Source organism: Rana temporaria, chromosome 5, assembly GCF_905171775.1.
Source record: "Rana temporaria chromosome 5, aRanTem1.1, whole genome shotgun sequence".
NCBI lineage: Eukaryota > Metazoa > Chordata > Amphibia > Anura > Ranidae > Rana > Rana temporaria.
This window is the reverse complement of record NC_053493.1, coordinates 71517823-71543785: the sequence shown is the minus strand read 5'-3', so window position 1 is coordinate 71543785 and position 25963 is coordinate 71517823. Positions and strand designations below refer to the sequence as shown.

The following is a 25963-nucleotide window of genomic DNA, read 5'->3' as shown; positions in this document are numbered from 1 at the left end:
TAAAATTTGGTCTAAGTGTGGACGTTCGAGCACTAATACACTGCCCAACAAGAATTCTCTTGCCTTTGTGGCTGTGTGTGGTGAAGAGATGAGTGTGGGGGTGTTTATTTAGATATACCGTATTTATCGGCGTATAACACGCACCTTCACTTTAGGAGGGAAGATTCAGGGGGAAAAATGTAAATAAAAAACTGAAGCAAATTAAGGGTCATTGCCCATTAATGCAGCCTAATCAGTGCCTATCTGCAGCCTCGCCATTGCCATGAATGCAGCCTCTCCGTTGCCATGAATGCAGCCTGATCGATGTCCATCTGCAGCCTCGGGGGGGGGGGGGGATAAGCACCAACAGATTACATACAGGAGAATTTCCTGTTTACACAGCAGCCTCTTTAATACAATTTCTCCCGCCTCCTATGATAGACAGAGGAGTCATCCAATGGCAGCCCAGGAAACGGGACTTCCTAATACAGATGTCACTGAGTAAACAGGAGATTCTCCTGTATGTAATTTGACAACACTCATTCCCCCCCTCCCTGTCCCCTCCGAGGCAGCGCCGATAAATACAGTATATATCCGACTTACCAGGGGGGCCACATTAAACTGGAACGGGGGCCGCAATTGGCCCCCGTGCCAGACTTTGGACATGCCTGCCTTACATGGTTTGAATGTTAACTTATGCATGACACTGTACACAAAGAACACATGTCATCATAGGTCTATGCAAAATTTAAAGCAGTACTAAAGGCTGAACGTTTTTTTTAATCTTATGCCCTGTACACACAATCGGTCAATCCGATGAGAACGGTCTGATGGATTTTTCCATCAGTTAACCGATGAAGCTGACTGATGGTCAGTCGTGCCTACACACCATCAGTTAAAAAAACTATCGTGTCAGAACGCGGTGATGTAAAACACAACGACGTGCTGAAAAAAAACAAAGTTCAATGCTTCCAAGCATGTGTCGACTTGATTCTGAGCATGCATGGATTTTTAACCGATAGACGTGCCTACAAACAATCGTTTTTTTTCTATCGGTTAGGTATTCATCGGTTAATTTTAAAACAAGTTTCACATTTTTTAACCGATGGATAAATAACCGATGGGGCCCACACACGATCGATTTGGTCTGATGAAAACGGTCCATCAGACCGTTCTCATCGGATTGACTGATCGCGTGTACGCTGCATTAATCCATTTTCTGCATCAAGGAAATTAAAATTAAAGCCCCTATCCTACCACCACTATCTGACTTCCACTTTTCTCTGTTGTGTCCCAACTCAAAACCCTGGTTTAGTGGTAAAAATGTAACCTCAGAACTGTTTTAAGAAATACTTTTTAAATTAATACTTTTATGTGCAGAAATGTAATTTTCATAGATACTAATCTATTATGAAAAATTCTTAAAAAAATCTGTCTGATCTCTATGATTAAGCCAGGTGGGGAAGCTTTGTGTGAAGTAAAATGAAGAGTAAAGACGGGCTTCCCTTCTGTATGCCTCTGATATCCACAGCAACGAAACCAATGATGACAATAAGGGGTTTTGGAGCATCACCTTTCCTTTGACCATAAATAGAGTAATAGGTTAAAGGCCACAAACAAAAGGACATTTTTCATAACTGTCCCCCTCTATGTAGAAAGTTACCTGTACAGAAATTGTGATATCCTCTTTTTGTGTAACACTGTTGTTCAGTCTGTTGCTTATATACTCTCTGATAATGTGTGTTAGCTAAAACTACCAATAGATATGCAGATTAAAAGCCTTCCAGTCTCTCTGACATTTCTCACCTGCTAATTTTTCCAGGTCATTGATCAAGAAGGTACTGAAGACAGCTTAACAACATTTCAGTCAAGGAATTGGTATGTTTAAAGAGGGTTAACAATGGCTGCCCTGATTTTTCTCCCATTATCAGTTTCTTAAACCTGAACTCCAGAAAAACTGTTCAATGTTATTATGATTTAGGTACGCCTGACAGACTGAGATCTCCTTGATGTCTCCTTTGAATTTAGGCAAGAACTAAATTCAGGGCTTTGAACCACCCAGACTGGGGTAGGGCATGGAAAGAGCATCAGCTCACTGATAAGGTCATCACTCTCTTCTCTCTCTTTTTGCAACAACAGCCCAGTTTTTGACAGCACTGTGGAATGCAGTCTTTGCCGCTTGTTTTTCGCAGTCTGTTCTCAAAAATATTACAAAATCCTAATACAGATATATATGCTGGCAGTATGTGGAAATACATTTAACTACCTTTACATACGTGGGCTGAAATGTATATGCGGCAGCTCATCTTTAAATACATTTTGTCCCATTGAACTTTAAAATATGATATCTATCCATCTATCTTTCTAATATATATATATATATATATATGTGTGTGTGTGTGTGAATAAAACAAAACTTACATGCACCAGATTCCAATTTAGTTGGCGTTTAACACAGCTATTGAGTTTATTACCACATTAAGTAAAAAACAGTGACACTCAGGAATCAGATTTCACCTTAAAGCAGAGGTTCACCCTCAAAATGAACTTTCCAGCATCCTTAAAGCGGAAGTAAACCCATCAATTTAACAGTTTGAAAAAGCAGTTACATTCCTGGCATGCCGGGAATGCTAACTGTCACATTGGTTGTGCTCTCAACCAAACTGTCAAACCATCCAATGGCTGGTGTCATAACTGATCACATGTGCAGCATCATGGCAGTTGAAGATTAAACAGAGGCCAAGACGCACCTTAGCAGCCGTCAATCAATTCCTCTTCGCTTAGAAACGCCCATTCCCCGCAGGATTCCCCGCTCGGAGCCGGAAAACAAGGGCTCATATAACGATAAGTACAAGTAAAAAAAAACAAAAAACAGCATACTGCAGATGTTAGCAGTATGCTACAGCTAATGTCAAAAAGTGGATTTTTGGGTGAACCTCCGCTTTAATCTGAATTCTGTAAAATGAAATTTTACTGGTTACTGCATTTTGCTGTACTTTATACATGACAATTGAACATTGCACTGCTTTAATAAATACATTAACTAGCCTTTCTGATGTTCCCTGGGAACAATGGAAAGCTTTTCACAGTCTTCCAAAGGATATTTAACAGAATAGTTTACATGGGCTGTGAACGTAAAGACACTAGTAAAGTAATTTGGGTGGCTGTTTGCCTGGGGACTAGCTCTAACTGGCATTTGTAACCTGATTTTTAATCCTTAGACTCAAATTAATTGAAAAGCCTACAATTTCTTATTTGTATTCTGCTGGCAAAGTGTGTGGTTTGTTTAAATCCGTCAAGTCTAATTCTCCTGAGAGCACACAGCCCTGGCAAGTAATCAGATACTTATAATTTACCAGGCATTTCCATGAGAGATTTGGGCAGTGGAACGGATTGGAAATAGAAGAGCGATGTGATTACCGTTTAGCCCACAAAATAAGGAGCTAGCATCTTTTCTTATGAAGCTATTAGCTTTTATTGTTTGGTTTGTGTTATTTGTTTATTGTAATGAAAAATAGACCAGAGCAGAAATATTAATGTAGCAAAGCTTGAGGGGTTTCAAACAAACTAGGTTTGGTAAATTATTACTGATAATTTGTTTTGGTGGTTTTCACATGAATACATTTCTAGAGACGTAACGGTAAAATAATGTGGAACTACTAGCTCCCATGGTCAAAGTCAACACTGTCTTGTTATTTGAAGGTGTATGACCACTAGCCGTTATGAGTTATTTACTAAGCTTCATATGCAAAATTACAGACACTAATGCACACATATCAAAAGCTGGTATCTGATATGGTGAACATTGTAAAATGTTAGTAATATTTGTAAAGTGTATTGCAAGAAAAGTGTATTACGGCCATCTGGCTCAAGATGATTGGATACGTGTTCCTGAATTTAGTAGTAAAATGCAAAGGCATACAGTATTTTAAACAGAAATTAAATGCTTGGCATCTTCAGAATGTTGGCATCTTGGCATAAATTGGTCTCCTCTGGTGCTTACACCAGCTACTCATGGCAAAATCTCAAATGGTTTTATAATCTGGCAAGAGGCACATGAACTGGAAGCCAAACGGCAGGCTCCCCCTGCAGTGTCTGAGTGTACAAGTGACTTGTAGCGACCTTTAACTGTCATCACTTTGGACAGTCTCCAGGTAATGATGTCTTTCGAGAAGCTTCAGTAAAGAATCCCTGCCTTCATTAAATTCTACATCAAATTTGTGGCATTAATGGTCTTGATCTACAAATTAAAGCGGAGCTCCACCCTAAAGTGGAACTCCCGCTGATCGAAACCCTCCCCCCCTCCGGTGTCACATTTGACACCTTTCAGGGGGAGGGGGGTGCAGATACCTGTCTAAAGACAGGTATTTGCACCCACTTCCGGCCACACAGTCTCGGGCAGACTGCAGGCATGATGTCACCTCCCGTCCCCCCCGTTGTGTTCTGAGAACACTCGGCTCCCAGTACACAGCAGGAGCCAATCGGCAGGCATAGCGCGACTCGCGCATGCGCGTAGGGGACCGAGCAGTGAAGCCGGAGCGCTTCACTTCCTGGTTCCCTCACCGAGGATGGTGGGGTGGCAGCAGAGTGATGAGCGATCGCTTGTCCTCTGCTGCGGACGGCGCTGGACTCCAGGACAGGTAAGTGTCCTAATATTAAAAGTCAGCAGCTGCAGTTGCAGCTGCAGCTGCTGGCTTTTAATATTTTTTTTCAGCGCAGCTTCACTTTAAATAATAAGTGTATCTCCGCTTTGATAGTATAGAGGAGAGTCCACATACTGTATGTAGCCAATATAGTATAGTACAGAGCCCAAGACTGGCACAGAGGTGCAAAGCCATCATACCATCTCTTGGTTGGTAACTGGTCTCCAGCAGGATTCTAGGTTTGGCAAGATTGCTGCATAGGACAAGATATCTCATGGAAAATGTCTCTGCTTAGCAGTTCAAATGCATTTCTCAACTACAGTCCTACATAAATTTCTATATATAAATTATGATTTCCTTGCAGGACAGTAGCATTTTGAAGTGCAGCTTGTTGGTTTAGTTGCACCTAAAAAATACTTTAGTAGGAAAAATGGGAAGTCGTGTAAGTTTAAAAATGCGTTTTGTAAAATAAATGCTTTTCACATACATATCTTTTAACTGTCTATAAATAATGTTGGCCATTATTATGTACATATTGTCTTGAACAATTCATGAACATGATCTGAGCCTTTTGGGCAATTTTGGGAAGTCATTGGAATTCATACTCAGACCTAAAATAGTTTCTTCGATAAATAAAAGTAAATTTCATTAGGGTCTCCTTGAAGATATGCAATTGACAACAATGTCACGGTTTTCATTATGAACGACATCGCTGGCATAGATGAAACAGGATGAGAGCGGTGATATCATGAATTAAAAATAGTAGATTATAATTTCCTCTCCAGCTGAGAACACATCCTGTATATTAGACCTTGATCCTGATGCTTGATTAAAGGTTATTCTTTCCGTCTGTATTTTATTTTGTATTAATTGTTATGGATTTTTACCACAGCCCTGACATAATGAATATAAAGATAATGAACATAAAAAAGGAAGAAAATCTTAAAGAAAAACAATTAAACCTGATTTCCAGGATGGTCAGCAAGACAGCTAACCAGATCTCTTGTGTTAAGTAGGTACGTTATTTATTTTAAAGAGGTAAGGAGGCTATTGTTGATTTTGGTATTTTATTAATTCACTTTATAACTATATATATCTATGTATACAAAACAGAAAAACTCTAGTCCCAATTAACTGAATAAAGAAAGTGCTGAAAAAAAATACTATTATGAATATTATTTGACTAATGGACAATTGGCAGCTTGAGGTTTGCCCATGCTTCTTCATACAATTTACAATTTACACAAGAAAGACTTGAAATCCTTTTTTAAAGAAAAATTTAATTACCGTTAATATATAAAAGAAATGTTTACCTTTTTGAGTAATCACTTAAAATAAATCAATAAAAACTGTATTGGCTTTACTCTATTTGTTTATAGCATCCTTGAAGTAAAATTGTTCTAAAGCGAACAAAGAAGTACATATAAATACATATAAATATATATATATATATATATATATATATATATATATATATATATATATATATATATATATATATATATATATAGATAGATAGATAGATAGATGTATAGAGAGACTTGCCACATTCAGCTATCTTATGTTCAGATCAACACAATAAAAAGATAGTACATGGAGATGTTTTGCTAAAATGCTAAACCAAAATGCATTCAATGCTATAGTAGTATGCTAATTAAACAATGTCTACATTTCCCTTATTTGAAATACAGTCTTTTTTAACACAAAAACAAATCAGAGAAAAGTCTTTAATATATTTTAATTCCCTTGCAATTTAATTGACAGTACCTTTGTCTGCACCATGCTTGGTCGCTGGTCTCTCAAGTGCTCCAGAGTCGCAGCAATATCAATCTCTTTAGCACCTGCAACAAACCACAAATTGGGCTGAGTTCAGAGAACACGATTATTCAGGCTGCATCTGTCAATCTCTTCCTAGCTGGTTCCCCTTGGACAGCAGACCAATTGAAAAATATTAATTCATGCCTCAGTGGACGTGGCAGACAGATGCAATTGTGATGTTCATACAGAATAAGAGGAGTGTAGCTTTGATTATCATCAACGTGCAAAAAGAAAGAGGAGGCCTCTCAAGAGAGGTTTGCCTATTGTGTACTACAGCGGTACAGTCTCTAACATAAAGACCATTCCTGTCTGCTAAAATGAAGATACAGTTGCTATGAAGGTGTGGAGTTTAAAAGTAAACTGATACTGTGATAATCACAAGAACCAAAAGGTTCAATGAGAAACCCTGGCCAATATGGTTTAGTGAAAAATGTCAACAGAATTTAAAAGTAGTCTACAGCCAAGATAGTACAGGGGTATGAGGTCACAGCAGCCTCATGCAAGAGAACACACAAAGGACAAGATTTATTCTTGTGACAAGCTATTGCTTACATTCTTATGTATTGAAGAATTTAAAATGTCATTTTGCAAATATATGAAGTGTTAATTGATGTATTTGCCATGCATAAACACATCGGATTTTGCCAAATGAAGGAATTTCAATAATGCATAGCATCTTGCAACGTTTGTTCTGCACTCAAACCCCATTAGTTACACCTGATGGAAAAAGGTTTTGCAGCAAATGAGAGAATTTTCCTCATTTTCTGAGAGAACTCAAGATAGAATTACTGCTTTGCTGTATTGTATTACAAACTCAAGATATGTAGTATTATTATACAGCTGCAATATATAGTTCCATCAATGCTAGTATTACATTTTCCCTGAACCTAAATTATTGAGCAAATACGCTCTACCTCCAACTAGAACAACTTCTAGTATCTCCAATATTTATATTGGATGCTTTGTAATTACTTGTAATATTAGATGTATCAATGGTGAGCTACATACAAACTGGGAAAAAAGGCCATTAGAACGAAAGGGGCGTTATGACCTTTAGCAAACAATCACAGTTCTAGTTGAATTTTTCCTTTATAACAAAAGGTGAAACTTGCTTTTCACACAGTTTTAAAAATTAGCACTAGAATATTCTGGAAAACCACCTATTTTTTACCCATATCCGGAGGGCTTCTATTATTTATATATTTACCTATTTATTTATTTATTTTTAGGAAGAGAGAATAATGCGTAACTAAGGCCTCATGCACACTGGACGTTTTTACAGCTGCTGTTTTTGGCTCCATGCGTTTTTCTTTCTGCGGCCAGTAAACTCCTCTGCATGATATCCTATGCGTACATGCGCACATAGGCTTTTACCAGCAGTTTTTGGCAGGAGCGTTTTTTGGCTGGAAAAACCCCCCCAAAACTAGTGGGTTTGAAGAGGAGTTTTTCAGCTGTAAAACTCTGAAAAACACAGGAAAGAAGCTGAAAAACATTGAAAAAAGCTGAAAAACAGATCTTTTCTATGTTTATGGGCATTTTTGAGCCATAAGCTTTTGTGGGAGTATAGTTTTGCTAGCTTTTCAGTAGCTTAAGCTATAGAATCCCCATGACTATGCTCTGGGGGAGGAGTGAAATGCGTTGGTGCATTGACATGGTCGGAGTCCAGGCTGAGGTTGCCCCTCCACTCATCTCTCTAGGACACCATAGATGTGCAGCATTCAGGGTTCACCCTTCTTCCCTGCAAAAGGCTGCTGTAAAAATGCAAGTTTAAACCTACTGGCATTTTTATAAAGTCCAGTGTGTATGAGGCTTAAAGTAAATCAAGCAGGGAACACATTATATATATTTTTAATTCTTTTCCATCAACAAATTTCTTTGTCTATAGCTACTAATGAGCAATCCAAATAAATATTCTGTAGGATTCATGCACACTTCAGCCTGTAGAAGCAGCTCTATGTTATCCTACGTGTCCATGCACATTAGGGAGGCTAGGGTTTTATTTTCAGAGGAGTGTTTAGAGGCAAAAAAAATCCCCAGAAGAATCACCTTTTTGAGTGGAGTTTTCGGACAGAAAAAACACTTAACGCTTATTAATGCACAGAAACACACATAGACGCTGCATTTAGGAGCGTTCGCGTTTCAAGTGAACGTTGAAAAATTAGCAGAGGGTAATGTTTTTGAAAAAAACACTTGTAAAAGCAAATGCTCATAAACTCAATAGGAAACAACATCAGCATTTTTCTGTCACTTTTTCTGCTAGAGGTTCTGTCATTTTTTCTGCCCCTACTGTGCATGGACACCACTGGGTTGATTTACTAAAGGCAAATAGACTGTGCCCTTTGCAAAGTGCAGTTGCTTCAAAGCTTAGTAAATGGGGTAAAGCATGGGTGCTCAACCTGTGGCCCTCCAGTCCCATCATGCCTCTACCTGTGGGAGTCATGTTTGTACCTGTCAGCCTTGCAATGCCTCATGGGACTTTTAGATCTGCCACAGCTGGAGGGGCACAGGTTGGGTTTGGGCAAAGAATTCCCAATCGAGTTCAAGGAAATAAAAAAAAACAGCATTTTTGCTTGCATGTGATTGGATGATGAAAGTCAGCAAAGCTTCCGCTCGTTTACTAAGCTCTGGAGCAACTGCACTTGCAAAGAACAACTGCATTTTTTTTTTATTAAATCACCCTAAATGTACATGTGTGTACTTCAAATTTACATTTCAGATACTTCGATTTTTCCTTTGCAACAGAACTTTACTAATTAGTTCACCTTAACTGTAAAGGATCAATTTATTGATGGCCAGCTAACACTCACAGATATATCTAATTAAATCTCTTAAAGGCTAAGATAATGTCACATTGAAGTGAAACGGGTGAATTTATGTACAGTAAACTGCCCACAAAAAAACACACATACAAATACAAAGCACACATGCACCAAAATTCATGGGACAAAAACTGCTGCAGCACACACACATACAATGCACAGAATACACAACATATAACACAAATGGCACATGTACACACAAAGCACACACACACACACACACACACACACACAGAACACAGAACAGTATATAGAGCACACTGCTAACAGAGCACAGCACCTTTACAAATAAAGTACATCCAATTTACCAAGAAAATAATAGCAGGTTTTTTCAACAGTCACATGCTCACTGTACACATAGAGGTGAGCACACTATGAAGCCTCGTACACACGACTGAGGAACTTGACGGGCGAAACACATAGTTTTCCTCGTCGAGTTCCTTGTTAGGCTGTCAAGGAACTCGACAAGGAAAGTTTCTCCATTCCCGTCGAGGAAAAAGAAGACATGCTCTCTTTTTGGCTTGACGGGATCCTCGACAGTTTCCTCGTCGAAAAATGTACACACGACCGGTTTCCTCGGCAAAAAAAAAATCCCAGCAAGTTTCTTGCTGGTTTTTGCCGAGAAACTCGGTCGTGTGTAGGAGGCCTTACAGATTATACTGAACTCAGTAACTTACTGTAAAATAACAACATTGAGAGGGTTATAGAAAAATAGTATTGTGCCATACACAAGTACATGATGGGGCTTCAGAAAAATGGAGAGAGATAATATAATACTGTGACTGCACCATATTTTTATTGCCATCAGTCTTGACATGTGTCCTCTCTAGATGCCCATATAAAATAATGATTTGGCTGTTGGGAGACATCCTGTATAATTGTGCTTTAAAGATTGCAGTGTGACTCAGGGTGCACAAAATGACGTCACCACAAATGTTTAACAAAGCCTTACTAAAAAAAACATTAGGGATATTTATTAATTAGCGAATGTGACATTAACCAACCATTCACTGGAGGTGAATCAATTGATTTCATTTAAAAATACACACAGCAAGAAAATTCCCCTGTAGTGCAGTGTTAATTTTGGCAGCAAATTTCGATTTAGTTTTAGTCTTTGTCTTTTAGTCCCATTTATTCTTCTGCAATTGTTTTACTTTTAGTCATATTTAGTCGGCTAAATCTCCAGTAGATTTTAGTCGACTAACATGTCCTACGTTTTAGTCGACTAAAATCTCCAGTACATTTTAGTCGACTAAAAATAATTTTAGTCATCTAAAATCTAATGGGTGCAATTAAATTGTAATGCATTAGCTAACATTTCTCTACAATTTCCAAACTCATTATATACGGCTGGAGTCAAGAATCAAATATGTACTTATTTCAATGGTATTGAGGTATGACCATTTTGAAGTCAAATTTCAATTTAGTTTTAGTCTTATGTCACGTACACATGGTCGTTTTTTGTGATGAAAAAAACGAAATTTTTAAAAACGTCATTTAAAATGACCGTGTGTGGGGAAAACGTTGTTTTATGTCTTCTGAAAAACGACAAAAAATTTTTTCGAGCATGCTTCAATTTTTTGTCGTTTTTCAAAACGTCATTATTTGTGTCATTTAAAATGATAGTGTGTGGGTAAAACGACGTTTAAAACAATGTTTTTAAACCCGCGCATGCTCAGAAGCAAGTTATGACGCGAGCTAGAATAGAACAGAGTGCCACCGTACGTGCTGAACGTAACCGCGCTTTGCTAGAGCATTTTGAAAAAATGATGGTGTGTAGGCAACGTCGTTTTTTAAAATGAAGTTTGAAAAACTTTGCTTTGTTTCATGATAAAAAACGTTGTTTTATTTCTTTACAAAAAACGACCGTGTGTACGCGGCATTAGTCTTTTGACTAAAATGTCATTTTAGTTTTAGTCCCATTTTAGTCCTTTGACTAAAATGGCATTTTAGTTTTAGTCGCATTTTAGTCATCTCAATTGTTTTAGTTTTAGTCGTATTTTAGTAGACTAAAATAGTATTCATTTAGTCGACTAAAATGTTTTAGTCCTTTTAGTCGACTAAATTAACACTGCTGCAGTGAATGTTTGGTCAATGCCACATTAAATTGATACTAAACTCTTGTTTTTTTTTTAAAATAACAAACATGTTATACTTACCTTCTCTGTGTAATGGTTTTGCAAAGAGCAGCCTGGATCCTCCTCTTCTCTGGTACCTTGCTGGCGCTCCTGTCTGCCCCTTCCTCCTGTTGAGTGCCTCCATAGCAAGCAGCTTGCTATGGGGGAACCAAAGCCGAGCCACTGCTCGGTGTGTCCATTCACACAAGGATCCACGGCTCAGACGTGCCCCCTCTCTCTCCTCATTGGCTCACTGACTTTGATTGACACTGTGTGTCTCAGCCAATCAGGAGGCAGCTGAGTCTCTTGTTTAACATCGCTGGATCGAGATGGGGCTCAGGTAGGTATTAGGGGGGCTGAGGCACACAGTTTTTTTTATCTTAATGCATAGAATACATTAAGATAAAAAATAAAGTCTGCCTTTAGAAACACTGTAACTGCTTTATAAATATATGATTTTCACTGAATAATTATAGTAAAATACTATGTAAGCCGCATAACTAAATTTAAATAAACCAAAACCAAGTTAGTGCCCGATCCACAAAGCACTTACCTGGAAATTTGCGGCGGTGTATCCTAAATCAGTCCGGCGCAAGGCGGGCCAATTCAAATGGGGCGAGTCCCATTTAAATTAGGCGCGCTCCCGCGCCGGACGTACTGCGCATGCTCCCGACGCTATTTTCCCGACGTGCTTTGCGTTACGTTGCGCCAAGTTTTGTGAATCGCGACGGGTAAAAAAGAGATGCCGTGGGAAAAAAAATGTAAAAATTTTTTTTACAGCGACGCGGGAAAGACGGGTATACTTTTACATGGTGTACTAACTTTACACTTTGTAAAAGCAGCCCTATCTTTGCGACGGCAAACTAACACTTACAGGGACTTCACGAAGGGAAAAACCTTTGTGGATCTCCGTAAGTGCTAATTTGCATACCCGACGCTGGTTTACCATGAGAAATGCCCCCAGCGGCGGCCGCGGTACTGCATCCTAAGATCCGACAGTGTAAAACAATTACACATGTCGGATCTTAGGGATATCTATGCGTAACTGATTCTATGAATCAGCCGCATAGATAGAAACAGGGATACGACGGCGTATCAACAGATACGCCGTCGTAACCCTTTTGTGGATGTGGCCCTAAATAAATAGAATTGCCTGAAAAGCAGTGATTAGAAAAGAAACAATGATGTGTTATTCAAACCCTGGAAGCATTTCCTAGTTTACTATATTATTTAAGATTGCAAATATGGGAAAAAGGGAAAATATGAATGTCATTATTTATTCCATTAAAAGTGGGGACTACTTTCAAATGCACTATTTACAGGACTTAACTGTTACAGCCTGGCATTTGCAAGTTATTGAGAAAAAGGATTGCTTTAAAACATACAGTAGCACAACAAAAACTGACTGATGCACAAAAGACAAGGTCATTTTAAAGCTTTTCTTCTTTCGCACTGCACAAAGCTGTTTTTTTGCTCGTACTTTGATTTTAAAACATATTATTGTCTACTTTCCAATATACTAAGCATTGGGACAAGAACACAAATCATTGCATCCCCCCCCCCCCCTTAAAACTCCTTTTTAAATGCTGAAGGCCTTAATCCTTAAAGGACTTTTTTTTCTTAAAGAAATGCTCATAGATGCAAGTCCTGCAGCTGGGCCCAGATTGAAAATGCACTTACATTTTTATGTGTACAACTGAAGGACTCTGAAGTTCAAGCTCACACTCAATATAAAAGCTTTGGAAATAGAATTCTTTGGTACTTGTACAATTCATTCTTTAAGAAAAGGAAATGGAAAGAAAGATTTCATGTCCAAGGCTTCAAGGCCTTTGATCATTTTGATGAACACTAGATTCTGAACCTGGGCCTCAAACTTCTCAGGCCAGACAAAGGAGACCTAGGCCTCACAGACCGGGCCTAGATTCCTGTCAGAACAAAACCTTTGGCTGCCTCACAGTGTGACAGCCTGGGAAAGGCCCACCTCAGCAGGGTTGAAATGCCCGTGTTGCCCTTTGATCCTTCAGTTAAACTACAGCCTAAGCACCAGGTCAGAGGATTTCAAATTGCATAGCCCATTGGCAGAAGGGAGCAGGTCAAACGCAAAATGGCGGGCACAAACCTAAGAAAGCCCTGTGACTCCATTCTTCGGCCAGTTTCACATGACTTGTCTTCTATTGTGCAAGACTAAGCACACACTTAAAATGGAATTTGACATTACATGGTAGAATGGAGTCAATAAATGACATTCTTTAGTGTTCATGCAACAAAGTCAACCAAAGTGCCTGAAAGACCAAGCCAGAAAAAAATCCCTCTCATTTTTTTTTTTTTCAGGATATAAATAGCATGTATTGTAATTCTTGAATTTTTGCCACAATGTATTACAAAGGAGCTGAAACTAATTTGACTAATGTTTAAAAGATGATGCGGTACTCAATGTTACAGTCTATCATGACTATATATATATATAGAGACTAAAATATGAATGAATATGAAATATATAATTTAACAATTCATTTATAGTTCCTATGCTCTTTTACTTGTCTTAATATTTGCCTCTTGTGTGTGTGTGTGTGTGTATATATATATATATATATATATATATATATATATATATATATATATATATACACATATATATATATACATATATACACATGTACACATGTAAAATTAATATATTATTATAAATCAGCAAAACATTTGTTACAGTATAGGGTTGGTATTGGCAAGGTAAATTATTTCTTAGGACTCCCACATAAAGACCTCCCCAAAAGAACTACCACATTTATTCTAAGAGGACTTGATTTGCTAAGTAAAACAATAGGTTCTGAGTTTCCTGATGGGTTTGCCATAATGCAGAACAAGGGGGCAACCCAGCTCCAAAGGATGAGAGCTGAAGACACAAACTACAGGGGAAAACCTTGAATATTGTATTTGCAAAGCCAGAGGGTGTTTCAAATCACTGGTGCCCCTCAACCTTAAAGGGGTTGTAAAGGTAATTTTTTTTCCATAAATAGCTTCCTTTACCCTAGTGTAGTCCTCCTTCACTTACCTCATCCTTCGATTTTGCTTTTAAATGTCCTTATTTCTTCTGAGAAATAATCACTTCCTGTTCTTCTGTAACTACACATAGTAATGCGAGGCTTTCTCCCTGGTGTGGAGAAAGCCTCTTGAGGAGGGAGGAGGCGAGCAGGAGTGTCAGGACACCCACTAACACACAGCTCCTTTCTCTATCTGACTTGCCTGCTTGCCCCCTCCCCCCTCAAGAGGCTTTCTCCACACCAGGGAGAAAGCCTTGCATTACTGTGTGTAGTTACAGACAGAAGAACAGGAAATGAGGATTTCTCAGAAGAAATAAGGACATTTAAAAGCAAAATCGAAAGATGAGGTAAGTGAAGGAGGACTGCACTATGGTAAAGGAAGCTATTTAGGGGAAAAAATAACTTTACAACCCCCTTTAAGCTAAAAATCAGGCACATATAAAATGATAGAAAACAACATTTTCAAAATGGAAGAAAATGTTTAAAAAAATGGACTGTTTAAGAAAATAACACATTTATTCTTCGAAATATAAAAATCTCAAGGAAGCTGTGCTATTTTTTTTTTCTCATAGAGTAGCTTTTTAGATAAGAAACAAAGCAGGGTCAGCACTCTCAGTCCTCTGTTGCATAGTAAAACTGTCACTTTTATTGATATTGCTGGAAAGCAAAAATTCACATGATAATGTATTTCGGTTCTGTATTGGGAAAGGACTAAGCTGTCTGAAAAATGTAGACAGACAATTTTTTGTTGTTAGGCTGGATCAATAAATGTGCCCTTACTATACCAGTGAGGTTTGTTTGATTGAAATGATAGGACCAGACCACACAAAAGTGATGTTTTAGTTATGGGTGGAGCATGGCAGGCTGCATCAGCCTGTGATATATTTTTTTTGTCTTGGCGTTACCAAAAGTGAAATCTTCCTAACACAATTTTCAATTCTGTTCCTGTCCAACTGGAAGGTTTGGGAATTCCTGTCCACCTTTACTTGTTGTAGTTCCTCCTGTTGCATTCTCCATAAAACAAAAGAATACAAAATCCAACAGGGAGAGGTGGAAACTGTTCTAAAGTATATAGCAGGAGGGTAGGAGCCAGGAAATCTAGTGCAAATATCCCACCAGTGGATTTCTCAAGAAACTGTCAGGAGCATTTACCAAAAAAGGGAATATTTGTTTTGGCTGGGCTGGCCTTTTAATGCACTTTTTATGTAACTGACATAATGGGGCTGATTTACTGAAGGAATAGAGGTTGTTCAATTTGCATAGTCGCAGTTCACTTACGCTGGCCATACACTAGTGGATTTTCAAACTTTCATACAAACATTCATATGAAAATTCTTGTGTATTTGATGAATGTCATTTGAAAGTAGTTTAAAATTGTGTTTGCTTTTATCATTCAATTTTGGAACTAATGGACTGAGAAAAAATCACATTCACTGTTAGAATTTTTTTTCGTTTGAGAAAAATTTTCCATCCTGTTCCTTCAAATTCTCTCACCACTGTGGTTGAAAACGAACATCGATTTGACCCCACTTATGATTAGGAAATTGAATGAACTTTCTAAAAATTAACATTTTTAATCAAATTCTTCTAGTGTATGACCAGCTTTGGCTTAGTTAATAAAGGGAAGCTATGTCTCATTTGAATACAAAATCATGTGCAAGGAGACAAAAAAGATTAACCTTATTGATTTAGCGAAGTGATAGTGTTCAATGAAATAAGGTAAAGCTACCCAATCATGTGCAAAGTACTAATGCAAAATGATTTAGTTCTTGAACACGGTTGTTTAGCTAAATGAAGTTAAAACATCTTTAATCTTATTTACTAAGTTCAGTATACTGTCTATAGTAAATCATAGTCCTTTAGTTAATTTTCATTCTTTGTCTCTGCCACTGTTGAGCAGCTAACCTAAAGCAAGCCATACATTATACAGTTTTCTTTCCTTCAACCACACATCTTTGCCTTATTTATTAAGTTCAGTGAACTGTCTCTAGTCCTTGGTAAATCATAGTCCTTCAGTTAATTAATAAAACCTTTGTCTCTGCCACTGTTGGGCTGGTAGTTTAAAGCAAGCCATAAATTATACTGTTTTTGTTCCTTACACCTTTGGTTGAAGGAAAGAAAATTGCTTAAGTCCCTCCCACTGTCAGAATATTGCTGCTGGCAACTATAGTCGGTGGCAGTGATCGCATGGGAAAAACCCAACAGGCTGATTGTACTAGTGTATATTTAGTTTCACTGGCGCTAAACAATATTGTGTATATATAAAAAAATATATATAAACTAGTGTATACTATTGATCTGCTGCAGTACTGTGAACACCTCAAGATAAGGGTGTGTAAAAGTTATAAGCAAAAAATATGTTACTGCGCCAAACCTAATTTTAGTGAACCTATAATTGATAAACCAACAGCATTAAAAAAAACTCCCAAAAAAAACAACTATAAATAAATGAAAAAAAATGCACCAAAATCCAATGAGACTATGCAACTATTCCAAAGCCTCCTGATGACGCAACACCGATTGCGAAATGCGTAGAGGCTTCTGGGTAATGCAGGTTGGGTGGAAACACGTCACGCGCCATCCCCTGCCGCTGAACCGCATAGAGACTGAGGCATGGAGCGCACGCGGATAGACGGAACAACCACACGGATGAGCTTTGGTGGCGCTCGGTACTGCTAGAAAGACTGGTGCCGGTCTGGAGGCACAATACCACGTGACTGAGTTTTCTATATGTTTTATACAAATAAAGCGTTTTTATGCATACTGCACTATGATGAGCCCCTTGTTTTAAGACAATTAAGGTACCACCTCTTGCATGAAAGGAGGAAAACAGTGTGTTGGTTGAAAAGAGAGGTGACATCCACCCCAATTTCTAAAGGTGGTTGTTATATCTGGGTCTGGTGAGTGTGCATTTTGGAAGTTGGTGGCAGTGGCACAACTCGGTGGAAGATTCACTACTCATTTATTCACACTAAGGAGCACTTTAAGTTTTTGAGCATTGGACTTTTATACATTGAATTGAGAGCTACTTGTTTTTTTTAGAATAGTTGCATAGTCACATTTTGGTGCATTTATTTATTTATAGTTGTTTTTTTGGGAGTTTTTTTATGCTGCAGGCTGATTGTACTGTAGTAGACAGACCTACCGAACCGGCCGAATTTAGATTGGTCGATATTGGCCTGACTAAGTGATTGCACTGAAGTACAGATAACCACTAGAGGGATGTTCTACAAATCTGTATATATTACATAGCAAAAATCAGCTAAAGCAAGCATATTCAAAAGTTAAATCTGCATATAAATATATACACATATACAACATATGAAAATCTGCAAACCTGAAATTTTTTTTCCTTTTGACTACACATATGACTCCTATATATGTTTAGGTTAAAATGGATGCTACCTCTCTTGACTGCCTTCCAGTTTTTCTTTAATGACTAAGCATCCAGTGAACTGTTAACCCTGGTGTACAGGACTGAAAATAGAATGGAATACGAAGTCAGAGAAGCCTTCTTTGTTGCACTCTGAGGCCAGCAGATCTGCACACCTCCCTGTTGCCGTTGTATTCGTATACACATTTGACACATAAAGAAATGGCTCTTTTAAAGCTCACCTTTAGACATCTTATTGAGAACCATGTCAATCAGGATATAGGTCCCACTTCTCCCTGCGCCGTCACTGTGAATAATAGAGAATTGTGTTAGTGTTCCCCATGAAAAAAAAAAATCACATGAGTCAAAAGAGGGCTTTTCTCTTCTATTAGTTTTATTGTTAATGTCATAAGGGAACAGCTAAACAGAAGGAGGTAAAAAAGAAGAGGTTGGAACTAAAAGCAGAAAAACACAAAATGCCACAAAGCTTTAATCAACGCAAGCTGTTCAGCAGGGATTAACTATTGTTCAATATAGTTAGTTTTTGCAACAAAGAGAAAAAAAAACATAAAAAAGGTACTTAACCCAAAGAAACTGCTTACAATGTGGGCAACAAACAAACAAACTAAAATAAAAGCACACTAAATTATATTTTTTAAAGCCATAAAGGCGACAACAAAACATCTTCTATATTAATTAATTCCTTTCTCTTGTAAACAGAACTGTGTTCAGCAGTGCATTTGAGGCTCATACAAATTTACTACATGAAAGTTTTAGATTTAATCACATCTTGTTTTAGCTTGGATTAAAATATTCTTTTTTTCAACTCTTATGATCTGCAGATACCTAGGTAGGAAGATGACACTGTTGCTTTGCATCTTCCACCGAATAATAGTTGTTCTGTCTGAGTCGCACTATATTTTGCACTTCAAAATAGACATTGGTACTATGATTCTCTCAAATTAATTTTGAACTATTCAATAAATAGGACTTAAATTATTTAATTCTATTTTTATTTTTATTTTTGTATTCCAATATTATAAGGTGCTCAACCTCAAATAGTTAAGGATGACTATTGGTACTGCTGATAATATTCAGGTATTCAATAACATACATTCCCAGGGAGAAGAATGGGCCACTTAGGAAGCAATACTTACCTGCAATGAACTATTACAGGACAGGAGCGCCCCTTGTAACACTTGTTAACTTTCCTACAATGAAGAAGATAATGAACTCATCAGTATTGTAATATTAACACAGTGCAACCTTTACAAAGTTCAATCCATCAAGAGGAAGAAAATTACTATGTTTTAAATTTGAAGGCATTTTAGAAGTGCAAGGGCTTTAGATAGGACATGGGCATCATTCAGAAGCAGCCACAGAACAAACACTATTAGCGTTATCATTGTACTATTAAGCAATACTAACAATTTTTTATTGCAAATGATAAAAAAACAAAATAAGCTGAAAAATCATTAAAACATCAAAGTCTGGAATCCCCCGTGTAAAGAACCTCTTTTACTCTTTGTGTGAATTTTTTTCCCCCATAAATAAACAAAATTACTTTTTATACACCTACTAAGAGACATGTTTACAAAAGATTCACCCATGTACCTGATACATTAATTGGGTAATATATGTTGTATTTCTAGTGCACATTTACCACTCATACATAGACCCATTCTCAGAGTGAAAAATGATTCTTCAATAAGAAAAGGTGGTATCAGTATGACCTTTAGACTGAGCTTATCATGTGGCTTAAAGCCAGCGATTCTGTTTCCATGATCCACAGAAAGTCATCAGACTTAGCTCTTGTCAGAGTGGCAAAATGTGTCAGAGGGGGTGATTACTTGGCATAGACATGTAGGTTGAAGCTGATTCTCACTTGTATGTCATGGTGGCTAGGTGGAAGAGTGGTGTCTCCTCTATCTATTTCATAGGGAACTGCTGGTATTAACTGAAGGCTAAGAAGTAAAGGAAGAGCTGTTTTGGGATCCTACACCTAAAAAAAAAAGGGTGTTCCTTTGGGCAAATATTTTAGATGCTAATGAATCCTGTATGTGTCTGAGTGTGTTTTGTTAAGATTTTAAAACCACTAATGCATGATGAACTGGTCGACCCTTAAAGGAGCGGATAAGCGCAGGCCTGCTGCTTTGGGCAGACTGGTCCTGTTTTCAAGGATCTCTCTCAAATACCCCTATGTTGAAGGGTATGTTGACAGACAATTGCATGGTGGGGCCCCTTTGCCATGGAACATACAGAATTAACCAAGGGGTAAGCAAAATGCACTTTTTTCCCAAGGGGAAAAAATGTAACCTGAACCCTTCTTGTTGAGAAACTGCTTAAAAAAAATCTACTGTAAATGTAACATTCACCAGATATTCATGGACTGTAGCACATTATGATCAGACAATACGGTAAACGTTCAGTCAACAAATGTACTATAAAACATTCACTGGTTATTGTGGCAGTAAATACTTTTGTTACTAAATTACCAATAAATTGCTAATAAATTTGAAATGTAATCATAGTAACACAGATTTACACAAGATAAATACATTAAAATATGTATTATTAGTGTTATTCAGAACTTATATAGCGCCAATAATTTAACAATCCAATTCAAAACAAGAGGGTTAGGAGGTTGGGTTTGTGTAATTAAAACTATTTGTTACTACATTGTTCAAAACAATTTACATTCAAGTTACATATCAGCAAGATCCCAGAGTTGCAGGTAATGTTAAATAGAAGGCTGACAGTGTAGAAATCAGTTTTATGTTTTATTTTTGTTGCTATTGTCCTTTGGCAGAAAGCTGCATGGAAGCTGCATATATTAAAAACATAAGGACAAGCAGGGTAAGTTTTATATTACATTAAAAGACTGGGAAAACATATTAAAGAGTCAGCCCACAGAAAAAGTGATATTTTACTTACAGCTGGATGCTTTACATGCGTTTATTAGAATATAATTAATTGTTTTTTCATTTTGCTTAGAATATATGTAATACAATTCCTGAAGAAGCGATTGCTCGTGAAACATGTAGAGCTTATTTCATCCATAACTCCAACACAGCAAGTTACCCTGCCTTGGCTTTGATCCATAGTTACCTTGCACAGGAACATCTAAATAAAATATACAGGGCCTTGCTTGTGATGGTATAGGATGAATTATGTGGTGTTTTTATACATATGTCTTTTTTAACATTGTTAACAAATTTTGAATAAACTTACATAATTTTAACCAAGTTTGGTTCCGTTAAAGTCCATGGGCCAGATTCACAGAGGAGATACGATGGCGTATCTCCTGATATACCATCGTATCTCCTGTCGTATCTATGCGGCTGATTCATAGAATCAGTTCCGCATAGATATCCCTAAGATCCGACAGGTGTAATTGACTTACACCGTCGGATCTTAGGATGCAATACTTTGGCTGCCGCTGGGGGGAGTTTGCTTCGTATTCCAGCGTCGGGTATGCAAATTAGCAGTTACGGCGATCCACGAAGGTTTTTCCCGTCGTTACGTCGGCGCAAGTCTTTATTTTCCGTTGCAAAGTTAGGTGTGCTTTAACATGGTGTAAAATTACTCCACCATGTTAAAGTATGCCCGTCGTTCCCGCGTCGCTTTTGAATTTTTTTTTTCCCGGCGTAAGTACGTTACGCACGTCGCGATTCACAAACACGTCGGGCCACCGTAAGTTCACGCAAAGCACGTCGGGAAGATTGCGAACGGAGCATGCGCAGAACGTCCGGCGCGGGAGCGCGCCTAATTTAAATGGTACCCGCCCCATTTGAATTGGGCAGGCTTGCGCCGGACGACTTTACGTTACACCGCCGCAAGTTTTCAGGTAAGTGCTTTGAGGATCAGGCACTTACACTGAAAACTTGCGGCGGTGTAATGTAAACGGGTTACGTTACATGGCCGCAAATTTTCGTGAATCTGGCCCTAAGTTTGTAGTCACTTACAATTTATAGGTATTGTTGGGACATGGCATCCACTGTAATGATGCACTAATTCTATTTGCCTAGTTATAAATGGAGCCTTATTAGGCCCCCCCCCTCCCTTCCACCAGGTTTGTATGTGTCTTGGATACTCCAACCACAAGATCTACCTGTTATATTTCACCACACTGTTAATATCCACCGAGAAATGTTATGTGTTTCACCCCAACTTCCTTCTTTTGTACTGTCCACAATATAAAAAAATTATTGATTAGCCAGGCAGAGTGGGAACACCTCAAATACGTCACAGTAGATGTGCAGTGGTAAAAGCTCAAAAAGGTCCCTAGGATATTTATAGGGAACCATTCTTTTTTTTCCAGTTAAAAAAAAACATTAGGAAGGGTTACAACCCTTATGTCATATTCTTACAGTTGGGTCTCTATTGGGGAATGTATCATAATATATTGTGTTAATAACACTACCATAAGCGAGAAAAACTCTTTAGAATGAGAGGAAATTCCAACTTTGAAAGCTGTCACTAAATAAATAAAACATTTCTATGTACCTTGTTTTCTCTTAGTGACAAATGAAAAATGTAAAACAAAAATCTCACTTTCTGTCCTGGTGACAATGGTTGCAATGACAAATGGTGACGTAGAGTCTCTCCAGCAGGGATGCATCAATAAGAACCCAATTAAGGCTGAAGCCCTACCCCACTAATTAAACTAATTGAAAACAAATGTTTTGGTTGAAGGTCCATTGTAACTTTGCAGCATCTCCAAAAAAAATGAAATATTCTTGGCTGTACTGATCCTAGAATTTATCTAACTGTAGACTGCTGATGTCCTGCAATTTCCTTTTTGTGTGGCATATTGCTGTTCAGAAATATTTAATATTTCTATTTGATTGTATAAGTAGATATGTTTTCCAACCTTTATACAGGTAACTTTTGCTATTTTTCAGTTCTGTAATAACAAATACTGCTTCTTCTGTTTTTCAATTTTTTTATGATTCAGTCCAGTAATAAGGTTGCTGATAGACTGAAAATGTCTCTGTTAAATACATAGAATAGAATATATTTTTGTTCACCCTAATCATTAATCATGTTGGTGCCCTTGGGGTTTTGTAGGGGTTTGGGCAGGTGTGGCATCAACTTAGGACACATTTTTTTTTGTGCTTCATATTCCTTATGTTAGATGGGGTTAGATGGGCATAGTGGAGTGTCGTCCACATCAGAAAACATTATGCGCCAATTCCTTTTGAAATGGTTCTCTCTCCCAGGATATAATGAAGGGGGAACAGTTGTTCACAATTAAATTGAGGCTCAGCTGGTGCTGGCTTTTAACTCTGCATACTGAACTTCACCCCTAGGCCCTCTTCTCATTTTTAGTTGCATTAGCATGACACATTACTGCGCGATATTGCATTTAATTCATTTTGAAAGGGCTGACAGCACACCCTAACACATTGAATATTGGACATGTACTTCTTTAGTACTCTGTAACACTTAGCATGTGTTTTGCGGTGCTCTTTAGTGTGGTTGCATTGCCTGCTGCTGTAACTGCGTGTTAGGGTACCATTGAAAGTAAACAGCTCCCTTCAGTTCTAGTTTGAAAGTGTTAGATGCAGACATTAATGGTAGTGCTGTAGTTTTAAACTGTCATTTTAAACAAGCATTTGGCAGGCTTTCAACAAGCTACCATGGCTTGAGAGTCTGTTAATGCACTCGTGTACATGGAAGCAATCTCAGAAGCAAGTCAAACCCTCTATGCTTTCAGGTACTTCTAAGCTTGCTTCTGAGTTCATTCAAGTTTGCCAAGAAGATGCTATAAGCTGTCCTTGTATGGGGAAAAAAGCACCGTAGGCATCCACTTCCTGAAACTAACAAGCACCTCTTAGCTCTAGTTCAAGGATCTTGAATACTAACATAAAATTGCAACTCCAAAGCTGGTTTTGACTAGAACTGCACTATAATGCCATAACTGGACATCATTGCAAAGTAATATTTAGCAACCTTTGCGCATTGCTGAGGCTTAAAGAAAACCCTAGGAAGTCTGTTGGAAGGTCGTACAAAGGCTACAGCAAGCAATGCCATTTAAATAAACTTGAGAATATGCTAGCTGTCAGGGTGTAAATCTAACTCTCTAACATTTATTTTTCAGTTACTAACTTGGAACAAGATTGCACATTGAGGCTGGGTTCACACTACTACACTACTTTCATCCTACTTTGCTCTGTGTTCAATGTTTCCCTATGAGAGCGTCTTGTAGTGTCCTACACAAGTCGGTCCGACTTTGAAAATTCTCCCTGTACTACTTTTGGTCCTACATTGATCCTACTTCAGGCCCATTGAATATCATTGAAGTCGGACCAAAGTAGTATACTGTTCATGAAAGTAGGATGAATGTAGGACCAATGTAGGATCAATGTAGGACCAATGTAGCAGAGCAAAGTAGGATGAAAGTAGTGTAGTAGTGTGAACCCAGCCTAAGAGCTCTGAGATCCCTGTGAGTTAATTAGATGCTTGTTCTAGTTCAGTGTATCAAAGCCTGTGATTAATAGGCAATGATAGTCTTGTTTTTTATTGTTTAAGATTAGCGCCCCAAGACTGGAGCTGAAAGGTGCTTTAAAGCAAACTTGTACTTTGTCGACTTATGACAAAGTTTGATTTGAGAGCGTTTGCAAGACAAGCAACATTTTTAAATAAATTTTTACTTGATATACAAGCGATGTCTTGATAAAAGAGTAGCGTCATGTCACAACTGAGTATAAGTATAAATCCGCGTACACACGATCAGTCCATCCGATGAGAATGGACCGATGGATCGTTTTCATCGGTTAACCGACGAAGCTGACTGATGGTCCGTCGCGCCTACACACAATCGGTTAAAAAAACGATTGTGTCAGAACGCGGTGACGTAAAACACAATGACGTGCTGAAAAAAATGAAGTTCAATGCTTCCAAGCATGCGCCGACTTGATTCTGAGCATGCATGGATTTTCTAACCATTGGTTGTGCCTACTAACGATCGTTTTTTTCCCATCGGTTAAGAATCCATCGGTTAAATTTAAAGCAAGTTGGCTTTTTTTTAACCGATGGTTAAATAACCTATGGGGCCCACACACGATCGGTTTTGACCGATGAAAACGGTCCATCAGACCGTTGTTCTCTGTTTAACTTATCGTGTGTACGAGGCCTAAGTGTAGCAATTTGGTTACATTTAATGAAGGTACAACATTTAGCAACATATTGCTACACTTAGAGGCGCCTCTCTTCTGTTTTATACTCTGGATCTTCTGCTGGATTTTGCTTCTAATCCCCTTGTGGAAGCTTCCAATTGTGGATGGACATTTTATGGTTACACAATTTATCACATTGCTATAATCTTTTTATGTGGACTGTAAACTGAAGAACCTATGAGTAAATGGTTGCAGAACGAATCATCTGAGTTTCCATTATTTCTTATGGGTAAATTTGCTTTGATATAAAAGTGCTTTGGATTACAAGCATGTTTCTGGCCGCAATCCAAGGTTTTACTATATAACTAAACAGACTATACAGAGTGAATAGGGTTAGAATACCTGTCAGGTTTTTATTGCTGACTGTGCCCTTGTTATGTTAGGAAGATTCACCCTCTCTATTAGTCATATTTACTGTTATCACAGAAAGCAAACATTAAAAAAATCCCACATTCTGGGCTTTCTCCAGAACAGTGATAGGGGGAAATCTTCAGAAGGGGATACTAGCTCTGATGACTCTGACAGCCAGGGAGTTGCTCTCATTTCCTGTTTTGACTATGGGACAGGAAGCAAAGGGAAATCTACCCAATAGAATGCAGATGAACAAAAAAAACTGGCAGATGTTATAACACTCCATTACTCTGCCTTTAGTCCTACTTTAGTGCCCTCTCCCCAGTTACACATAATCAACTTCCTTTCTATCTCCCCACTGCTCTATTCTGCTGTCAGGAACAAGAAATTTAGAGGAAAATGAATGTGCCTCCTTCCTCTCTCATGTGACAGCGCTAGTTCATGTTGAAGTGCAGACTGTGTCATGTCTGACAACATTGACTAGGGTTTTACATGTCTGAGAACTCTCAACAAGAACCAGAAGAGGTAGATTCATATCAAGAAGTAGAGGATATTTTTTTTATCTCCAGTAACTGAAAGGAGTGGTGGGGGAGCAAAGAAAGGGTCAGTACATGCTGATGGGGAGAATTAAGGTGAAGCTC

At 38.1% G+C, this 25963-nt stretch overlaps 1 protein-coding gene across 1 annotated transcript in view; it reads right to left on the bottom strand.

The window, feature by feature from the left end:
• Positions 1-25963, bottom strand: part of PTPRN2 (protein tyrosine phosphatase receptor type N2) — a 1169469-nt gene that overhangs the window by 1963 nt on the left and 1141543 nt on the right. Inside the window, exons 20-22 of the mRNA XM_040352695.1 lie at positions 18948-19001; positions 18033-18097; positions 6390-6463 (exon numbers count right to left, since the gene is read on the bottom strand). Coding sequence (XP_040208629.1) covers positions 6390-6463; positions 18033-18097; positions 18948-19001 — 193 coding nt within the window. The remainder of the gene's footprint in view (positions 1-6389; positions 6464-18032; positions 18098-18947; positions 19002-25963) is intronic.